The 20,593-nt window shown below is 44.8% G+C and overlaps 2 protein-coding genes across 2 annotated transcripts; both read right to left on the bottom strand.

The window, feature by feature from the left end:
• Window positions 1-5,025: 5,025 nt before the first annotated feature.
• On the bottom strand, window positions 5,026-20,211 carry LOC310857709 (utrophin-like). The gene is made up of 5 exons (XM_083763511.1): window positions 20,144-20,211; window positions 19,342-19,422; window positions 18,794-18,862; window positions 16,757-16,879; window positions 5,026-5,179 (listed from the first exon to the last, which is right to left on the bottom strand). Exons 1-4 carry the CDS (start codon window positions 20,165-20,167, stop codon window positions 16,811-16,813), a joined length of 243 nt encoding a protein of 80 aa, XP_083619637.1. The 5' UTR covers window positions 20,168-20,211; the 3' UTR covers window positions 5,026-5,179; window positions 16,757-16,810.
• LOC310857309 (H(+)/Cl(-) exchange transporter 4-like) lies at window positions 6,389-15,630 on the bottom strand (the record flags this gene model as incomplete). Its single annotated transcript, XM_083762921.1, has 6 exons — window positions 6,389-6,686; window positions 7,515-7,634; window positions 7,725-7,861; window positions 11,022-11,102; window positions 12,820-12,942; window positions 15,622-15,630. The coding sequence occupies 6 exons, from the start codon at window positions 15,628-15,630 to the stop codon at window positions 6,389-6,391; spliced, it is 768 nt and encodes a 255-aa protein (XP_083619047.1).
• Window positions 20,212-20,593: the final 382 nt, after the last annotated feature.

The following is a 20,593-nucleotide window of genomic DNA, read 5'->3' as shown; positions in this document are numbered from 1 at the left end:
CAGGATACATTTCATGAACACTTTATAGATGGTGGGGAGGAGGGGAATGTCTCTCCATGTAGATGGATCATCAGGTACATTGTCTTTTTTTGGGATACGGTGAATCATGGCTCCTTTCCAGGATTCGGGCACTCTCTTATTGTCCAGGCAGACATTAAAGATGGATGTTAATTTCTCACATGACTGTGCAGTCTTAAGACTTTCATAGGTTACCCCATCTATGCCACTAGCCCTGTCATTTGGTAGGCTGTGCAAAACAGACCCTACTTCATCAGGTGTAAAGTGGGAGGTGATGGGAAAGGCAGCGGGCCGTACTGGTTGTAGGCTATTTTCCCACGGTGGTAATGGGAGTGGATCACTGATCATTGTCTGGCTGCGACATTTATTTTCATAGTGGTTTTTAACCATCGTGGCGTCACTGGGGCAGGGAGGCGGGTCGGGGTACTCGCTGTCATTTAGAATGATCTGAATCGCTTTCGATCGTCTGTGCTGCCACAAGAAGGAAAGTTTGTTCCTACTCACACGTTTGTGGCGCACCCGGGTTGTACTGGAGCTGAGCTGGGGCTGAATTATGTCACGTACGTAACACAATTGCCCCTCGATCCATTCCGCAGCGGTAGATTGACTCAGAGCCTCTGGGAGGGGGCGGCTGAGAGGAAACCTTTTCAGGATCCGCATCACACACGCATCACACACACACACACACACACACACACACACACACACACACACACACACACACACACACACACACACACACACACACACACACACACACACACACACACACACACACACACACACACACACACACACACACACACACACACACACACACACACACACACACACACACACACACAAACACACACACACACAGTCAGTTTGTGGGAGGGGAGATAAAAACGGAATAGTAAAGGAGACGAGGCTGGCAGACATACAGCTTCATTCACTGTGGCTGGGCAGATACAATGTATCCACTCAAAGCACAGAAACATCAACGGACAGTGAAAAGGTTAATAATGTAGTAGTAGTAGGTGAGAACATTAGATTGGATGAGGCCAAACCAGCCTCAAATAGGAAGGTCACGCTAATGAGACTAGGTGGGTGGTGTGGGGCGGCGCTAGAACATGACACGGAACTAATATATTTTATGATGAATGACGGCACCGCTCACAGGGTCTGGTCACTAGATGTCCAAAGGGCGAAAGGAAAACTAGATGTCCAAAAGAGCTAATCAGATGACTGGAGGAGGGCGGTTGGTGGTGTCCTACCTGTGACGTTGATAGGGACAATGTCTGTGGGCACGTTCTTGGCCACCTGCCTCATCTTCTCCTCCGGGGTGGGCAGGGGGGGCGGGGCCTTTTTCCACGCCGCCTGTCCGTCAGGCACGTCCACGCCGTCCTCCTCCTCGTCGTCCCCGCGGGGGGTCTGGGGCCTCATGGAGAGCAGGGACGACGAAGCCGTGGACTGCATGGGGGGAGAGAGAGACAGAGAGAGGAGGTTAAAATGAGAGAGCCTGATTTAACCTTGTTGATCAACTGTCTTTGAGATTGGGCTTCAGGCTACACACCTGAGCCTCTGAGGAGAGGACAGGTTTGTGTGTGTGTGTGTGTGTGTGTGTGTGTGTGTGAGCGAGCGTTGCACATCTGTGGCTGCTCTCTGTTTACTACTAATCTTCTTCAGAGCAGTTGAGCGCACCCAGAGACACACACTCATGGGTTATTATGTATCCAAAGGCTGTGACCTTTAGAAGCCGGGGGTGCAGTAAACATGTTCATGGTCAATCACACCCGAATGGTTGCATGTGCGCACGACGCGCACACGCACACGCGCGCTCACACACACACACACACACACACACCCCCCCCATGCAGGCGAGGAGGGGATCTGAATAGATTGTTGCTACAACGTGAATCCTTTTGGATTTACACTTTAAATACAATGTCCCCAAAGGGAATGAACGAGGACTTCCCCATCAGCCATTTTTTTAAATAATTTATTTATCGTATGCTGTATATATTTGAATTGTTGCCAAAGTAATAATACCTGATTATGTGAATCACGGTCTTAGATTCTATAATAATCATGATGTCTGTCACATTTTACAATTTAGGCATTTAGCAGACTCTCTTAATCCAGAGTGACTTACATTAAGCAAGAACAAAAAAAGCATGGGAATACATCACATAAAAACATTTATCAAGAAACATGCGTAAGCTATGAAAGTAACGGTGGAATATCTATATAATGAAACATTACATATAAACTATACATATCAGGGCTCGAGATTAACGGCGTCCCGACGTCCCGGGGACGGTAAAATATCTATATAATGAAACTATACATATAAACTATACATATATACTACTATGCTATACATATGTACTATGCCGTGCTATGACTACATACAATGCAATTATAGTGCTGTCTACATAACATGCTATAAGTCTGTATCAAAGACTGGGAGTGATGCTACAGTTCTGACTGCAATGGGAAGTGCATTCCACGGGGCAGCCCGTGCCCTATACACACACACACACTGATTAAGGTAAGCTGTGTATGGTTAATTGCTTCTCTGTGGGTGGTAGGATCCTCCCCTATAAAGGGGAGACTGCAGGCAGAGCTAGTCAGTGATGCTCGGGCAGGCATCATGCTGACAGCCCAGTGAGAGAGCTGCTAGGGCCCAGTCCAGGGGCATAGCCTAGTGCAGTTTGGTTATTTTTCCATTGTCCTAAGTTTTGCATTAGGTATTCTTGAGTTCTTCATTTTGTACTTTTGGCCAGTATTGTTTTTGCAGTTTGATATTCTTTCATTGTGAATATCTGCACCGGAGCTGAAGTTGGGAGAAATAAAATCCACAAAAAGCATCGCTGACGTTTTTGGAGCCTTGGCCCTCAGGCAACTTCACAATGTCCTTTTGCTTATTCCACTGTTGTGGATTTGAGAAATGTGTATTTGTACTGTATTTAATGATATTTCATTAATTGATCTAATGACCATGTTGTGTTGGTTCCACCCACTGACTACTAACGTGAGTACAGCATCTTGCAATGGGTCTGGTCCACAAGATTCGATACACCACCAAGATACCCATGTACCTGTCTAAATACTTCCTTAATGTAAACGAAGTCCACACCCACAACACCAGAGGGAGTGCAACAAACCATGTACAACCCAGATTCGGCACAAACAAGGGACTAAATTCTTTTCGCTCCTATGCCACCAAAATGTGAAACGCCCTACCAACAGTCATTAAGACATGTGAATCCCTTGACTCCTTCAAAACCGCTCTCAAAGGGCACCTACGGATGGCTGCAATTCGAAACTGGCCTCTGTAAAATCTGAATCCCCCTACCCCCCCCCCCCCTTTCCCCTCACTGTATATGTATCTTTTCCCTTTTGCTTCCTATATGATGAATTCCTGTTCTGTTCTTTAACTACATAGAAATGTCTATTTGTATGTCTCTTAATGTTTTGATGAATTGAACAATGTGGACCCTGTTGTAAACAAGTGTAATGCTTAATTGGGTCGTCCACTCACAGTTAACAGTCTTTGTATTGAGTTTGTACTTGAAATGTACTGTAATTCTACAAACTGTTAATAAATATTTCAATCAATCAATCAAACCCGTGGCCGTGGGTGTCTATTTAAGTGGGTGGATCACTGACATCTTGAGTTTGACCAGATGAAGAGCCTAACCCTCTAGGTGGCGCTGTCCTACAGGAGGACAGTTATTAAACAATGTTTTTGAGTGTAAAATCAGCCATTACGACGGCATCAAGGCCCGCCAAAATACATTTTAGTCGACTAAATCAACCATAGATTTAGTCGACTGAAATCTTATGACATTTAGTCGACTAAAACTAGACTTAACACCAAGACATTCCGGGTCGACTAAAATGTGACTAAAAACTAAACGAAAACTATACATTCGAGAGACAAAAAACGTCTAAAACTAAAAATCATTTAACCCATTTTGGGGCGGGAACCCCTTTTGGCGTTAGCATTATGTTATGCTTTAGCTATTGAAAAATAGCAGATCTACAAGCTCATAGCGCGCCACCGAGTGGCGCGCTACGAGCTTGTAGGTCTGCTATTTTTGAAAAAAATCGAAGAACGACTGACATAGAAACATAGCTTTTTCAGAAAACTGTCAGGATGTAGACGACATTTTTAGAATCTGATCTCAGGTCAAAACGGGTTAACCCATTTTTTGACCCACATTTGGTGTTAGCATCATGTCGTGCTTTAGCTATTGAAAAATAGCAGATCTACAAACTCATAGCGCGACACCGAGTGGCGCGCTATGAGCTTGTAGGTCTGCTATTTTTGAAAAATCGAAGACACTTTTAGAATCTGATCTCAGGTCAGAATGGGTTAATAATGAAACTGTCAGGATGTAGAAGACATATTTTAGAATCTGATCTCAGGTCAGAATGGGTTAATAATGAAACTGTCAGGATGTAGAAGACATATTTTAGAATCTGATCTCAGGTCAGAATGGGTTAATTTTCCTGCGACCAAAACCAACCGACGGCGTCTGTCTCCCTCTCTCTCACCTGCGTGAGCACGGCGAGCGGCGGTGGTGAGCTCACCACCGCTCCGGTGGTGAGCTGACCACCGCTCCGGTGGTGAGGTGAGCACCGCTCCGGTGGTGAGGTGAGCACCGCTCCGGTGGTGAGCTGACCACCGCTCCGGTGGTGAGGTGAGCACCGCTCCGGTGGTGAGCTGACCACCGCTCCGGTGGTGAGGTGAGCACCGCTCCGGTGGTGAGGTGACCACCGGAGCTGAAATAACGTTGAGCGGTGGTGAGTAAAAACAGAGAGAAGGGCTGGAGCGGTGGCGGTGGTTTGCTCTTCACCGCGGCTCAGTGACGTCATGTTGTAGTTCGGTGCTCACCTCAGTGACGTCATGTTGTAGTTCGGTGGTCACCCCACCCCCGTAAATCCAGACTATGTATGAGCCTTAACACTCACCCAGACAGCCCCCCCCCCCCCCCCCCCCCCCCACCATGGCGTAGAGTCCGGGGGTGACGCAGTCGGCTCCCGGGCGGCACCAGTTCTTGAAGATGATCCAGTCGTGGTGGTGGAACGCCATCTGCTCCACGGCGATGCCCACCATGCGCCCGGCGATGGCGCCCACCGCCATGCTGGGGATGAACAGGCCCGACGGGATCTGGGGGAGGGGGAGGGGCACATGGGGGAGGGGGAGACATGTGAGTCATGAGACTGAACAATTAACCCATTCTGACCTGAGATCAGATTCATAGAGGTTTCCACTGGACACACACTGACTGTCTGACTAAAATTTATTTACGGCTGTTATCAAAGCAGACCTGGGCTTCCATAACACCTCAACAGTGCCACAGGCTGATCACCTCCATGCCACGCCCCATTGATTGATTGATTGATTGAAATATTTATTAACAGTTTGTAGAATTACAGTACATTTCAAGCACAAACTCAATACAAAGACTGTTAACTGTGAGTGGACGACCCAATTAAGCATTACACTAATACAACAGGGTCCATGTTCAATTCATCAAAACATTTAGAGACATACAAATAGACACTTCTATGTAGTTAAAGAACAGAACAGGAATTCATCATAAAGGAAGCAAAAAGGGAAAAGAAACATATACACTACAGTGAGGGGAAAGGGGGGGGGGGGTGTGAAAATGTGTGAAATAATGTGTTCAAAAGTAGCCCAGACCAAGTAGTAACTGCATACATTAATATACTTTTCAGATTTCACATTTCTCGTTTTAAAAAAATCATTTTTTTAGTGGTCTCGTAAAATATTCTAATTCATTGAGATGAATGATGATGATTTTATTTTCATGAGCTGTACTCTGTAGCTCATCAAGATTAAAACAAAAAAATGTTTTAAATACTTCACTTTATGAGTTGAGAATAATGGAATGGAAGTTTCACTTTTTGAATTATATTACAGATGAAAATTAACTTTTACAAAATATTCTAATTCATTGAGATGGAGCTGTAGAAACAGTTTAGAAGCCTTTTTTCTTTTTAAATGGGCTTAGTTATTTAACCCTAATTTAACCGCAGGAACCCCTTTTGGTGTTTTAAATATTATTATTGTAAATATGTTATTATTTAGCTATTGAAAAATAGCAGATCTACAAGCTCATAGCACGCCACCGAGTGGCGCGCTATGAACTTTCAAAAATAGTGAAGAGGATTTAGAATATTTGTTTTTAATTTTGAGGTCTAATTCTGAGGCCTAAATGGGGTTTAAGAGACGGTATACCTTCATGCCGAACGTGAATAATAATAATAATATAATAATATTTATTATTAATATACCTTCATGCCGAACGTGAATAATAATAATAATAATAATATAATAATAATAATAATATTATTAATATATCTTCATGCCGAACGTGAAGATGGTGATGACGATCTTGAAGACCAGCGCCAGCGCCAGCTGCCAGAGGGCGCTGTAGACCCCGGGGCCCGCGGGCCTGTCGGGGATGTCGTCCACGGGCCGCGACATGTTGGGGTTGTTGACGTAGTCGCACAGCTGCGAGGACTCCAGGGCGCCGCAGTCGTTGAACAGCTCCGAGATCAGCTCCGACGTGCTGCGCCGCGTGTACGGGTTAGGGAACGCCACCAGGGCCGTGATGCAAGTCACCGCCATCACCTCCAGAACCGGGTACCTGGGGGAGGGAGCAGGGTTTAGTGTCACCTCCAGAACCACCTCCAGAACCGGGTACCTGGGGGAGGGAACAGGGTTTAGTGTCACCTCCAGAACCGGGTACCTGGAGGAGGGAACAGGGTTTAGTGTACCTCCATAACCACCTCCAGAACCAGGTACCTGGTGGAGGGAACAGGGTTTAGTGTACCTCCAGAACCACCTCCAGAACCGGGTACCTGGGGGAGGGAACAGGGTTTAGTGTACCTCCAGAACCACCTCCAGAACCGGGTACCTGGGGGAGGGAACAGGGTTTAGTGTACCTCCAGAACCACCTCCAGAACCGGGTACCTGGTGGTTGCGGACCAAATACATATAACAAAGATTTGAGGCACAGTTTCACGACTTTTAAAAAATAGCTTGTAGATCTGCTATTTTTCAACAGTTAAAGTATAACATAATGCTTGGAACACCAAAAGGGGTTCCTGTTTTGAACAGGTTAACGGTGGTTACCTGCCCAGCTGGGTGGTCTTAGAGGTGGTCTTAGAGGTGGTCTTAGAGGTGGGTTTAGAGGTGGTCTTAGAGGTGGTCTTAGAGGCGGTCTTAGAGGTGGTCTTAGAGGTGGTCTTAGAGGTGGGTTTAGAGGTGGTCTTAGAGGCGGTCTTAGAGGTTCCTACCTGCCCAGCTGGGTGGTCTTAGAGGTGGTCTTAGAGGTGGTCTTAGAGGCGGTCTTAGAGGCGGTCTTAGAGGTGGTCTTAGAGGCGGTCTTAGAGGCGGTCTTAGAGGCGGTCTTAGAGGTGGGTTTAGAGGTGGTCTTAGAGGTGGTCTTAGAGGTGGTCTTAGAGGTTCCTACCTGCCCAGCTGGGTGGTCTTGCGCCGTCGGCACCAGGCGATGTTGGCGCGGATGAAGAGGGTCCCCCACAGCCCGCCGAACACGCCCAGCAGGATGAACGGAACCAGCTCTGCCATGTACCTGTTTATATTGGACAGAACCATGTAACCATGTAAAGTCAATGTTAATTTAACTCTGAGAGGGTACAAATGGAACCGTTATTATTCCTACCAGGGCGTGTGGTACTCCACGTAGAACAGCACCAGACGGCTGTTCCCGAACGGGTTGATGGAGCGCAGGGTGAACGCCGCCACCAGGGCGGCGAAGAAGGACCGCCACAACGTCTTCAGAGGGAAGTAGTAGCTCACCTGAGGAGGAAAAGACAGGGTTTAATAATAATCTTTATTTAAGGATATTCATCTTCACAGTTTGACTCCATAAAACGCTTTACCCACATTTTAATCAAATATTCTACGCTGGCAAGATTGTTTTATTACCTTTGCAGCATACGCGGAAATAATTTGTGCTTTAGATCCGTGAAAATGTGGCCGTCAAACTGTTAAGAGGATGGACAACTACTAAGTAAGTAGTCCCACTGTTGATATGCTCTGTGTGGCCCTCAGGTTAATATCGGAGTTTAATTACTTCAGTCTAAATTAGTAGCTTAATGAATAGTATAAAATTGTTATTGACCTTTTTTATGTCCGATGTATGTATATTTAGTTCATAGAGTAACTATAATTGAAGGCATTTGAAATTAAATTAAAATGTAACTTTTCAGGATTCCAAAAATAGCTGATCTACAAGCTTGTAGATCTGCTATTTTTGCTATGAAAGTAATATGCAATGTGGCCCTCCGGAGTGAGTGTGGAACTATAGTGGCCCTCCGGAGTGAGTGTGGAACTATAGTGGCCCTTCGGAGTGAGTGTGGAACTATAGTGGCCCTCTGGAGTGAGTGTGGAACTATAGTGGCCCTCTGGAGTGAGCGTGGAACTATAGTGGCCGTGATGTGACATTTTTCACAATCCTTATTGCTCTCTTTTGTAATATGACCAATGTTTTAAGTTACTTTTATAGGTATTACCCCAGATCTCCACACAATAATTAAGATATGGTAAAACCTGGAATAATACGGAATGTACAGTGCCCCTTGAATTAGAATTAGTTTTGATTTCCCCAGTATAGAGACAATTCTTGCCATCTTAGCTCGTACATATGAAATATGGGGTTTCCAGCTGATTTTGTGGTCTAGTATCACTCCAAGAAATGTTATTTGATAAACTCATTCTATATTTACAGTGAGTGTGGAGTGAGTGTGGAACTATAGTGGCCCTCTGGAGTGAGTGTGGAACTATAGTGGCCCTCTGGAGTGAGTGTGGAACTATAGTGGCCCTCTGGAGTGAGCGTGGAACTATAGTGGCCCTCTGGAGTGAGTGTGGAACTATAGTGGCCCTCTGGAGTGAGTGTGGAACTATAGTGGCCCTCTGGAGTGAGTGTGGAACTATAGTGGCCCTCTGGAGTGAGCGTGGAACTATAGTGGCCCTCTGGAGTGAGTGTGGAACTATAGTGGCCCTCTGGAGTGAGTGTGGAACTATAGTGGCCCTCTGGAGTGCGTGTGGAACTATAGTGGCCCTCTGGAGTGCGTGTGGAATTTGTGATAATGGGTAGATCTCTCACCGTTTGGGGGTTAGCGGCCCCCAAACCAAAACTGCTCGAGCGAGGGAACCACGACGCAGTGGAACGAGGATCATCGTAAAGTCGTGTCGCTCGCCACCGCCACACAGAGAGAACGGGAGTGTGTGTGTGTGATAAAGCTAATCATTGAATGAGTATGTTTCTATACACGCATGTTGAACGATTATATGTCAATAAAGCTTATTTTGTGGTTGTGTGTGTGTGTGTGTGTGTGTGATTATACGTAAATAAATCATATTTTTGCATTTAGGACGACGCTGGTGCAGGTGTTGTGTCTGGAGGTAAGATTATTTATTTTACTTGTATTATTTACTAATTCTAAATACATTAGGCCTGTTGTAATTGGTGAGACTTGTTACATTCAAGTTGGCGTACTGTGTAAATGTATTTTTTTTGCACATCATATAAATAAATATATCTATTTATTTGATGTTTCTAGGTGCTGAGATCAGCCAGCCTCAACCCTCACCCCCCAGATCCAGTCCAGCAAGGCCTGGAAAAGCCAAAGGCAAAGGCAAGTGTAAGAGAAAATACATTTGTTTTGCTTTATTTCTAAAACTTTTACACATCACATGTGACTTCATTCATCAGAATTGCCAGCATAAGAGCATCATTGCCATCTAGTGGTTGTTCATCGGACTACATGTTCGTTATGTTTGCCTAAATGTTTTCTGTGTGGATACATCAGCACATTATTTATTTTACTTAATTATTTTAAATACATGTAGGCATGTGTAGACCGCTTATCTGTACTCGGGGGCAACAGCTCCACCAGATGTCACAACAGTATTGCATTTTATCTAAGTACATGTAGGCCTATTGTAAATGCATATATTGTATTTCTATTAAATAGAAATAGAAATTGTATGTCTGTTCCTGGTGAAAGTAGAGCGTTATATATATGGTATGTCTCTGTCACTATAATAGAGAATATGTTATGGGCATAATAGAAGTGTGCTGTGTACAAACAAATGAAGATAACTACCAAAGGATTTTCCTAGAGGCCTGTTTAGGGTGAAACCGAGCTGTATAAAACTGCCTGTATCTAAAGAATGCAACATGCTACAAACATAATTGTTTTTTCTGGGTAAAGAGGAAATGCTCCTCTTTCAATTGGTATATTCCGTGACATGTTCACATTATTACAAAAATATGCTATGGGTATATAAATGTGACTGGTCAAAACTTTGAGATGTTTTTCTAAAGTGTTGGACTCATTCAAAAGCCTATATTTTGAAAACTGAAAAGGATAGAAAATTTATCTCTTTTCCTGGTGAAAGTAGAGGATTCTAGCTTTCATTTGATGTCTGACATGGTATTGCATTATATAACACAGCATAATGATATGTGTCTTGTAATATGAATGATCAAAAACGAGAGACTGAAAAGTGCTAGACTAAAAAGTGCTAGACTCATTCAAATGGCTACATTTTGAAAAGTAAACATGATATAAATTGTATGTCTGTTCCTGGTGAAAGTAGAGTGTTACAGCTTTCATTTGATATATGGTATGTCTCTGTCACTATAATAGGGAATATGTTATGGGCATAATAGAAGTGTTCTGCAAACAAATGAAACGAAATACCAAAGCATTTTCCGAGAGGCCTGTTTAGGGTGAAACCGAGCTGTATAAAACTGCCTGTATCTAAAGAACGCAACATGCTACAAACATAATAAAAAATTCTGAGTAAAGAGGAAAGATTCCTCTTTCATTTGAGATGATATTGTCACATTATGAAATAATATGCAATGGGTCTTCAAAGTTCAATTTCCGGCAAATGAGAAGAATGACTGGGATAAATTAGGGCAGTCAAACTGTTAATTTGAACCCACCTCTTCCAGACTGAAGAGAACTCCTCCAATAGGAGCTCCGAACGCCACCGACACCCCAGGGGCCGCTGCTGCTGATAGGACCTGGTCAGAGACGCATACAGCGGTTTAACGTTTTGGCTGCTTCTGATTGGACCTGGTCAGAGACACATACACCCTTAATGATTGGACCTGGTCAGAGAAACATACACCCTTAATGATTGGACCTGGTCAGAGAAACATACACCCTTAATGATTGGACCTGGTCAGAGAAACATGCACCCTTAATGATTGGACCTGGTCAGAGAAACATGCACCCTTAATGATTGGACCTGGTCAGAGACACATGCACCCTTAATGATTGGACCTGGTCAGAGAAACATGCACCCTTAATGATTGGACCTGGTCAGAGAAACATGCACCCTTAATGATTGGACCTGGTCAGAGAAACATGCACCCTTAATGATTGGACCTGGTCAGAGAAACATGCACCCTTAATGATTGGACCTGGTCAGAGACACATGCACCCTTAATGATTGGACCTGGTCAGAGAAACATGCACCCTTAATGATTGGACCTGGTCAGAGAAACATGCACCCTTAATGATTGGACCTGGTCAGAGAAACATGCACCCTTAATGATTGGACCTGGTCAGAGAAACATACACCCTTAATGATTGGACCTGGTCAGAGAAACATACACCCTTAATGATTGGACCTGGTCAGAGACACATACACCCTTAATGATTGGACCTGGTCAGAGACACATACACCCTTAATGATTGGACCTGGTCAGAGACACATGCACCCTTAATGATTGGACCTGGTCAGAGAAACATGCACCCTTAATGATTGGACCTGGTCAGAGACACATACACCCTTAATGATTGGACCTGGTCAGAGACACATGCACCCTTAATGATTGGACCTGGTCAGAGACACATACACCCTTAATGATTGGACCTGGTCAGAGACACATACACCCTTAATGATTGGACCTGGTCAGAGACACATACACCCTTAATGATTGGACCTGGTCAGAGAAACATGCACCCTTAATGATTGGACCTGGTCAGAGAAACATGCACCCTTAATGATTGGACCTGGTCAGAGAAACATGCACCCTTAATGATTGGACCTGGTCAGAGAAACATGCACCCTTAATGATTGGACCTGGTCAGAGACACATACACCGTTCATGTTTGGTTACAACCAGTCTGTGTCTCATAGGAGGGCTGTGGGCGGTTCAGAAACCAGTCTGTGTCTCATAGGAGGGCTGTGGGCAGGTCAGAAACCAGTCTGTGTCTCATAGGAGGGCTGTGGGCAGGTCAGAAACCAGTCTGTGTCTCATAGGAGGGCTGTGGGCAGGACAGAAACCAGTCTGTGTCTCATAGGAGGGCTGTGGGCAGGTCAGAAACCAGTCTGTGTCTCATAGGAGGGCTGTGGGCAGGTCAGAAACCAGTCTGTGTCTCATAGGAGGGCTGTGGGCAGGTCAGAAACCAGTCTGTGTCTCATAGGAGGGCTGTGGGCAGGTCAGAAACCAGTCTGTGTCTCATAGGAGGGCTGTGGGCAGGTCAGAAACCAGTCTGTGTCTCATAGGAGGGCTGTGGGCAGGACAGAAACCAGTCTGTGTCTCATAGGAGGGCTGTGGGCAGGTCAGAAACCAGTCTGTGTCTCATAGGAGGGCTGTGGGCAGGTCAGAAACCAGTCTGTGTCTCATAGGAGGGCTGTGGGCAGGTCAGAAACCAGTCTGTGTCTCATAGGAGGGCTGTGGGCAGGTCAGAAACCCAGTTCACCAGTGACCCGTCTGGACCTCTGCTCACCTCAGGGATCCCGGAGCCACAGGCGTACGGAGCGAACACTCTCACTAAGGACACGGCCAGGAAGGAGAACAGCAGAGCCCACAGGATGTACAGGAAGTAGTTGAGGAGGTACGACCCGGCTCCCTGGAGGAGGAAGATACAGAATACAGAATGATGTGGTTATGGTTATGGTTATGACCCCCCATCTGAAAACATGTAGTTCCAGGGACCCCCCCCCCCACCAGGGGGGGGTTATGGTTATGACGCCCCATCTGAAAACATGTAGTTCCAGGGACCCCCCCCCCCACCACCAGAAGCAAAGATTTGAGTTAAAAACATTCGCCCTGAAAGAATATATATTCAAAGATTTGTTCCACGTTTCCAAGATTTTAAAAAAATAGCAGAACTACAAGCTTGTAGATCTGCTATTTTTTTCAATAGCTAAAGCATAACATAATGCTATAAACACCAAAAGGGGTTCCCGCCCCAAAATGGCTTAAACTCCCAAACATGTGGGTACAGAATGCTGCTGACTGTGTTGCTGCGAGCTGGGTTAGCTTACCTTCTGGACATGACGCTAGTATGTCGCAGGGACTAACCCCCCCCAATCCAACCCTTGATGCTGAGCGTCAAGCAGGGACTGACCCCCCAATCCAACCCTTGATGCTGAGTGTCAAGCAGGGACTGACCCCCCAATCCAACCCTTGATGCTGAGCGTCAAGCAGGGACTGACCGCCCAATCCAGCCCTTGATGCTGAGCGTCAAGCAGGGACTGACCCCCCAATCCAACCCTTGATGCTGAGTGTCAAGCAGGGACTGACCCCCCAATCCAACCCTTGATGCTGAGCGTCAAGCAGGGACTGACCGCCCAATCCAGCCCTTGATGCTGAGCGTCAAGCAGGGACTGACCCCCCAATCCAACCCTTGAGTGTCAAGCAGGGACTGACCCCCCAATCCAACCCTTGAGTGTCAAGCAGGGACTAACCCCCCCCAATCAGACCCTTGAGTGTCAAGCAGGGACTAACCCCCCCCAATCAGACCCTTGAGTGTCAAGCAGGGAGGCACTGGGTCCCATTTTTAGAGTCTTTGGTATGACCCGGCCGGGGATTAAACCCCGACCTCCCAGTCTCAGGACGGACACTCTAACCACAAGGCCACTGAGCTGGTTCAGTTCTATACCTACATTTATATTTGTAGTACGGCGGTGTCGTTCGCCAAAAAGAGCAGATCTACAAGCTAACAACGTGTCGAGGCTCGATGCATTTTAGCTTGAAGATCTGTTCCCCTTGCTTCTACCGCACCGCCCTCGGCCCTCCCCCTTTTAGCACTCTGTGCTCATATGCCGTGTGTGTCTGTTGTTCCCTCGCAGGCAGCACAGACTAGAGCGTCAGAGTGAACGCAGCATGATAGCATCCCCGACACGTTTAATACTAAACTTATTTGTAAAGTTCGAACGCCAACTTTTAACCAAATGCGGGAGAAACACTGTTCACGGCTGCACGCACAAATAAAGAGTGCACGTGCGCACGCACATGACGGATTATTATCGGTCAAAACAATCCTTAGCTTACAAAAGCATGTGTTGCACAGCATGAATGATATTAGTAATCACCGACCTGGCTGGATAAATATCAGTGGTCCATCCATTGTGTAACCTGCTTAACGAGCAGCGGTAGGCAGCCGAGTAAGTTACCAGCTTAGTAAATTAATAGTCTACCGTAGCTGTGTGTCAGATGTTCTGTCTGAAGCAGTCAAAGCCAAGGAGAATGTTACAATTTAATTCACAATCGATCATCTTGCCCAGCATCGAATATCACATGATAGAACAGCAGGATAAAAACGGATAGTCTGTCTATCCATCCATGCATCCATGAGCAACATAGATAGATAGCTATAGATAATAATTTAATTAAATTAATCTATCTATCTATCTATCTGCATTAAAAAAAAGTCTATCAGCATAAAAACAAATTGGTTATATAGATTGTATAAAAATAAACATAAAAATTATATCCTGATGAATATCAATATTTTGATAATTGCTGAAAAGATATTGTGATATAATATTTTGCCATATTGCCCGTCCCTACCTCATATCACTTTATTAAAGAAAAATCACACCAGTGTGAACCAAGTGGTGCAACTCCCGTGCGTCCAGCAGGTGGCAGCCATGTCACATACTCCTCTCGTTCCATGCTCACACAGACACACACACAAACACGTCACACAGACACACACAAACACGTACCGGGCATTGTAAGCTGGATGTAGAAGTGGTTTGCACCACTTAATAAAAATCACACCTGGGTGAAGTGAGGGACACTCTTTATCATCATACATCATCATGAATCATCTCGTACATCAGAATACCTAGCTGTGATTGGTTTAATAGCTGGTTTGCATATTATGTACATTTTCCTTTCAATGTCAATGGCATTTAATGTTTTGATGTTTAATTTACGTCATATTTAGTTTATCGTCAATGGCAAATCATGAGATGTGTGGGGACTAAAGCTAGGTATACCGGTATACATATGAGGGGCTAGCGCCCCTCAAAAACACATTATTTGATAACTTTTCATCGTGCTCCTAAAATAATTTGTGTGCTACTAGATTTTTCAACTTAGTCGCACACGTGCTACTTGGAAAAATGCTAAGCGCCAAGCCCTGGTCGTAATACCGGGCACCACAAAGGGTTAATCTGGCCTGTGAAGGAAGTCGGAAGAGGCCCGGATAAGTATGAAGAGTTATTTACAAATAGAGCCTAATGCCACAGCAGTGAGGGGAGCTGTCTGTGGTCCTGAAGTCATAAACTAGTCTCACAGTCTGCATAATCTAGTAGTCCCACAGCCATGGGGGATCTGTCTCTGGTGCTGAAAGTCATAAACTAGTCCCACAGCCATGGGGGAGCTGTCTCTGGTGCTGAAAGTCATAAACTAGTCCCACAGCCATGGGGGAGCTGTCTCTGGTGCTGAAAGTCATAAACTAGTCCCACAGCCATGGGGGATCTGTCTCTGGTGCTGAGAGTCATAAACTAGTCCCACAGCCATGGGGGAGCTGTCTCTGGTGCTGAAAGTCATAAACTAGTCCCACAGCCATGGGGGAGCTGTCTCTGGTGCTGAAAGTCATAAACTAGTCCCACAGCCATGGGGGAGCTGTCTCTGGTGCTGAAAGTCATAAACTAGTCCCACAGCCATGGGGGAGCTGTCTCTGGTGCTGAAAGTCATAAACTAGGCCTACAGCAGTAAACAGTCACTATTTTGGGAGGAACAATCACCAAAAATAACAAATTCTGACGCGTTGTGAGCTTGTAGATTTGCTATATTTGTTGAAGCGACTTGGTGTACTGTAGACTGAACAAGAACACGGCAAGTATAGTGCAAGTGACACTGATGCATTCCAAAGTACTATCAAAATATTCTGAGGCATACACACACACACACACACACACACACACACACACACACACACACACACACACACACACACACACACACACACACACACACACACACACACACACACACACACACACACACACACACACACACACACACACACACACACACACACACACACACACACACACACACACACACACACACACACATGTTGTGTCTACAATAATTTGAAAGTCCTGCATGACGGCAGAAGAGACTAACACAGTGACACACACACACTATGCCCACTTCACTTCAATGCGCTTCTGAGAGTACACAGGTGAAACAAATTAATGAACGAGTGACAGCTAACGAACAAGCTACACTGCAGCCAGCAAGCTCACAGAGACATTGGTAAGCATTGGTAAGCACAATTACCATGTTTTTGGGGTTCATTTTGAAACCTGGTGCAGATCAGCTGTTTTCGGAGCACAAACAGCAGATCAGCCAGCAGCCACTTGACGCTCTGTGTGTGTGCGTGTGTGCGTGTGTGTGTGTGCGTGTGTGTGTGCGTGTACCTGGCCTGTCGGTCCATGCCTCTCCCTCCTCCTCTGTGAGGTTGCCCTGGGCCATCAGCTGTTCCCTGCTTGCAGCACATTACCCACGCTGCTCTGGTGTGCTGTCAGCTCCATCATGGGGGCCTGGGGGGAGGTTGAGAGTTAACCCATTCTGACCTGAGATCAGATTCATACGAGGTTTCCGCCGGACACACACTGGTCTGATGAACCCATTCTGACCTGAGATCAGATTCTAAAAAATGTCAGTCGCTCTTCGATTTTTCAAAAAATAGCAGACCTACAAGCTCGTATCGCGCCACTCGGTGGCGCGATACGAGCTTGTAGATCTGCTATTTTTCAATAGCTAAAGCATAACATGATGCTGACACCAAAATGGGTGCCCGGTCAGAATGGGTTAAGAGAGTAGGGATGGGCAATGCTGCAAACTAAATAAAAAAAAATATCTCGAGTTCTAGATTCAGACAACTATGCCATCTCATTTCTACATTTGAGCAAGACTCGTTGGTCCATGTTTAAGTCAAGCACTTGTCTGTGTGCGTGCAAAATACCATCACTGTGTTGCATTGGGGAGGGGGGATAAATCATGTAACCTGTCAGGATGAATGACTTTTATAAATATGCATTCCGAAAGCGTTTTAGCTCAAGTCGCAAAAGAGAAAGTCATTGTTTGCCTGGTACCCAAACTAGTGAAAACAGCAGATCTACAAGCTCACAAAATGTCACTTTTTGCACTTTTTAGTCACCTGAAATGTTTGTGTGTCGAGTCGACTAAATGTCATGAGATTATTAGTCTGTTAGTTGATTTGGTTGAATAAAATGTACCACCACCAGATGGCTCCACTCAGGAGCCGACGCCATCTTAAAGAAAAAAAGTATACTCTTTAGACAGCTGTGAAGTGAGTGTGTGATGACTCATAGTCATCCACCATTAGTCCAGGCAATCATCTGTCAATGTAAACATTACTTTTCCACTTGCGAGGTCAGATTCAAGTTGTATTAACACTTACAGCGCTAGAGTTCTTATTTTGAAAAGCCACATTTCCAGTCTATCGGAAGTAGTATTATCCAAGCAAGCTGAACGGAGCCTGGGGAGGCCTTGTTTGCCATAAACCTAAAACGTTGATGTACTCCAAGTGCTGTGGGCTTGGAACAACTTTTTTTTAACCTTCATCCAACAATCATTGAAAGGAGCCACCCAGCTTGCTCCTTGAACTAAATCTCAATCCATGGTATTCTGAAAACGACACAGATTTCATCATCTTTTCCATTTATCTGATAGAAACGTTGAATTTAATTAAACTCTTAAACAGAGGAGAGAAATGTAAATAGATCTTCCGTTTGCCACGAGTCAAATGGACCTTTGTTTTTCAAGGGCTGAAAAGGCTCTCTGTGCAAGGAGCTTAGGGAAAAGGTCATCAATTCCTGGAAGGCTGGCACACACACCAAATATCCCATCAATATTTAGGTTTGAGGGGCGCTAGCCCCTTCTATGTCTATGAGGGTTTGTGAAAACACACACATTGTTTTGCTACTGTTTCCTATGACTATTTTTTAGTGTTTAGCCTGTGTGTGTAACCCTAACCCCTGTGCACTCAACAAAAACCTTGATGACAAAACTGAGGACGCAAATTGTGATTGGTCAGAATGAGATGATGTATGATGACGTATGATAAGAGCGCCCCTCACTTCACACGGGTGTGATTTAAAAACCCTAAATAACCCTAACCCAAAATAATACTCTTCCCTCTTAAACACCAGCAGCCCAATATCGCTGGTGGAGAAAGCGTCGCATCGCGATGCATTGTGAACTTGTAGATCGGCTATTTGCAAATGGCCAAAATGTGTATAGTGCTGAAGTGGTAAAGGTATGTTTTGCAATAATAATCAAAATCTACAAAGTAAATGTGTGTGTGCGTGCGTGCGTGCTGAATCCAGCATATGTTAATAACATATAAATTAGATTACAGCATCTGTTGACTGAATGAAATGAGACAGAAGATGAAACAAACAGGCCAGAGATGTGATCAGTGCACTCACGTTGTTTTGATGCAGGACTTTGTTGATGTTGTTCAGAGCGTGAACTCTGGTGGAGCCGCGCTCTTTGGTCTGTGGAGAAAGGGAAAGGACAATTTTAGCTTTTGCATTTTGGAAGGAAATTACTTGTATGCAGAAGGATAGCAGCAAATGGCGGTAAAACCATTTAGGACTGAGACCAGATTTTACAAAATGCCTTCTAAATCATGAGTTTTCTGAGAAACCTATGTTTCGATTTAGTGGCCGCCGAAAATATGTTATTCCAGGGACCTCCAGAAGCAAAGATTTAAGTTAAAAGCGTTCGGTGTCAAAGAAAATATATATTCAATGATTTGCACACATTTTCATGATTTTTTTAAGCCAAAATGAGTTAATAGCACAGGCAGACTCTTCACATTCTAGAGCATGTCTGAATATAAAAGTAATGTCAGAGCTGAAATCGAAATGTATTATGAAATAATACACGCACGCACGCACGCACACGCGCACACCCACACACCCACACACACACACACACACACACACACACACACACACACACTCTCTCTTACCAGGGTGCTGCCTGTTAGTCCCTCCAGCTTGCGTCCGTCCCTCAGGTCAGAAAACATGTCGCTGATTGATGTCTTCCCCGTCTTATTGGGGGAAAAACAAACAAAACAACATAAGAAGATTAATTCAATATAAGACAGAGATGGACTAATAGAGACTAATGTATGATATATGTATATATATATACTAAGATGACTAATAGAGAGATAAGATAAGACAGAGATGGACTAATAGAGATAAGATAAGACAGAGATGGACTAATAGAGAGATAACTGGCATTTTTTTAAATCAGCATCGGCTCACGTCTGCATTCAAAAGGCAATATGAAATATTATGTAGAAGCATTTATTTGTAACCATAAAAAGGTTGTTGACTTATCATTTTTAATAACAAATTAATTGGCCTGCCTATACATACTTAAACAATTAGATCACAACACATACGTAGTCACTACCAAGTGAAGATGTATTGTGTTGTGTGCTTTCGTTTATGCATTGATAAAGATTAAAATCAACTGACACGCAGTGAATGTTCAGAGTAACAAATGCGTCGTTGACATCTGTTTTCTCAAAGAATATAAAATAAAAGCAGTTTATATCATATTACAGACCTGCTGTTCAGTGCCATGCCATGTTTGACAGAGACAGTGCAAAACTGAAAGAAATGATCCTGTCCAACTAGTGTCTGCGGGTCTCCTATTCTACAGAGATGATCTCCAGACCCCCCCTAACACGTTAAAGTATTGAAGTAGGTTCCTGGGTTCAGGTCAGTGATGATGAAGCTCTTTCCTTCCACAGTCAGTACCTGAGATTTACAGGTGATGTCCATGGCAAACGTCAACAGTCATTTCTCAAGTGACATCTCCTTCATCCTTGAGTGTAAAGGAAAAAGCAACACGTAAGTTTTGCTATTTGCTATCTATGATTTTGTTTAAATTATATGTTGTGAAGCAGCTGATCTCCTCTGTCTGCTCAGGGACTAATTCAGACCTGGTACTCTAGATGGCAAACCAGAAAACTAGCAATTGTCCGGGCCCCCATGCAGGACTAGAGGGCCAGTGCTATGAAGCATTCTTAACATCAATGTGCACTGAAGCGCGTACCTGATGTGACACGTGTTTCTCCACTCTCCCCTCCTTCGTTGCTGGCTGTGACGACCAGGTGACTGGACGTTGACTACGGAGCAGGACAGGCTGCCTGTGCTGCACACCTGGGACTTTGGCGAGACGCTGTCGTCATACACTGTGTACGTGAC

Source organism: Protomyctophum parallelum (assembly GCF_964188405.1).
Source record: "Protomyctophum parallelum genome assembly, chromosome: 4".
Classification (NCBI taxonomy): Eukaryota; Metazoa; Chordata; class Actinopteri; order Myctophiformes; family Myctophidae; genus Protomyctophum; species Protomyctophum parallelum.
Note: the sequence above shows the minus strand (reverse complement) of the source record. Positions and strands in the feature narration are given on the sequence as shown.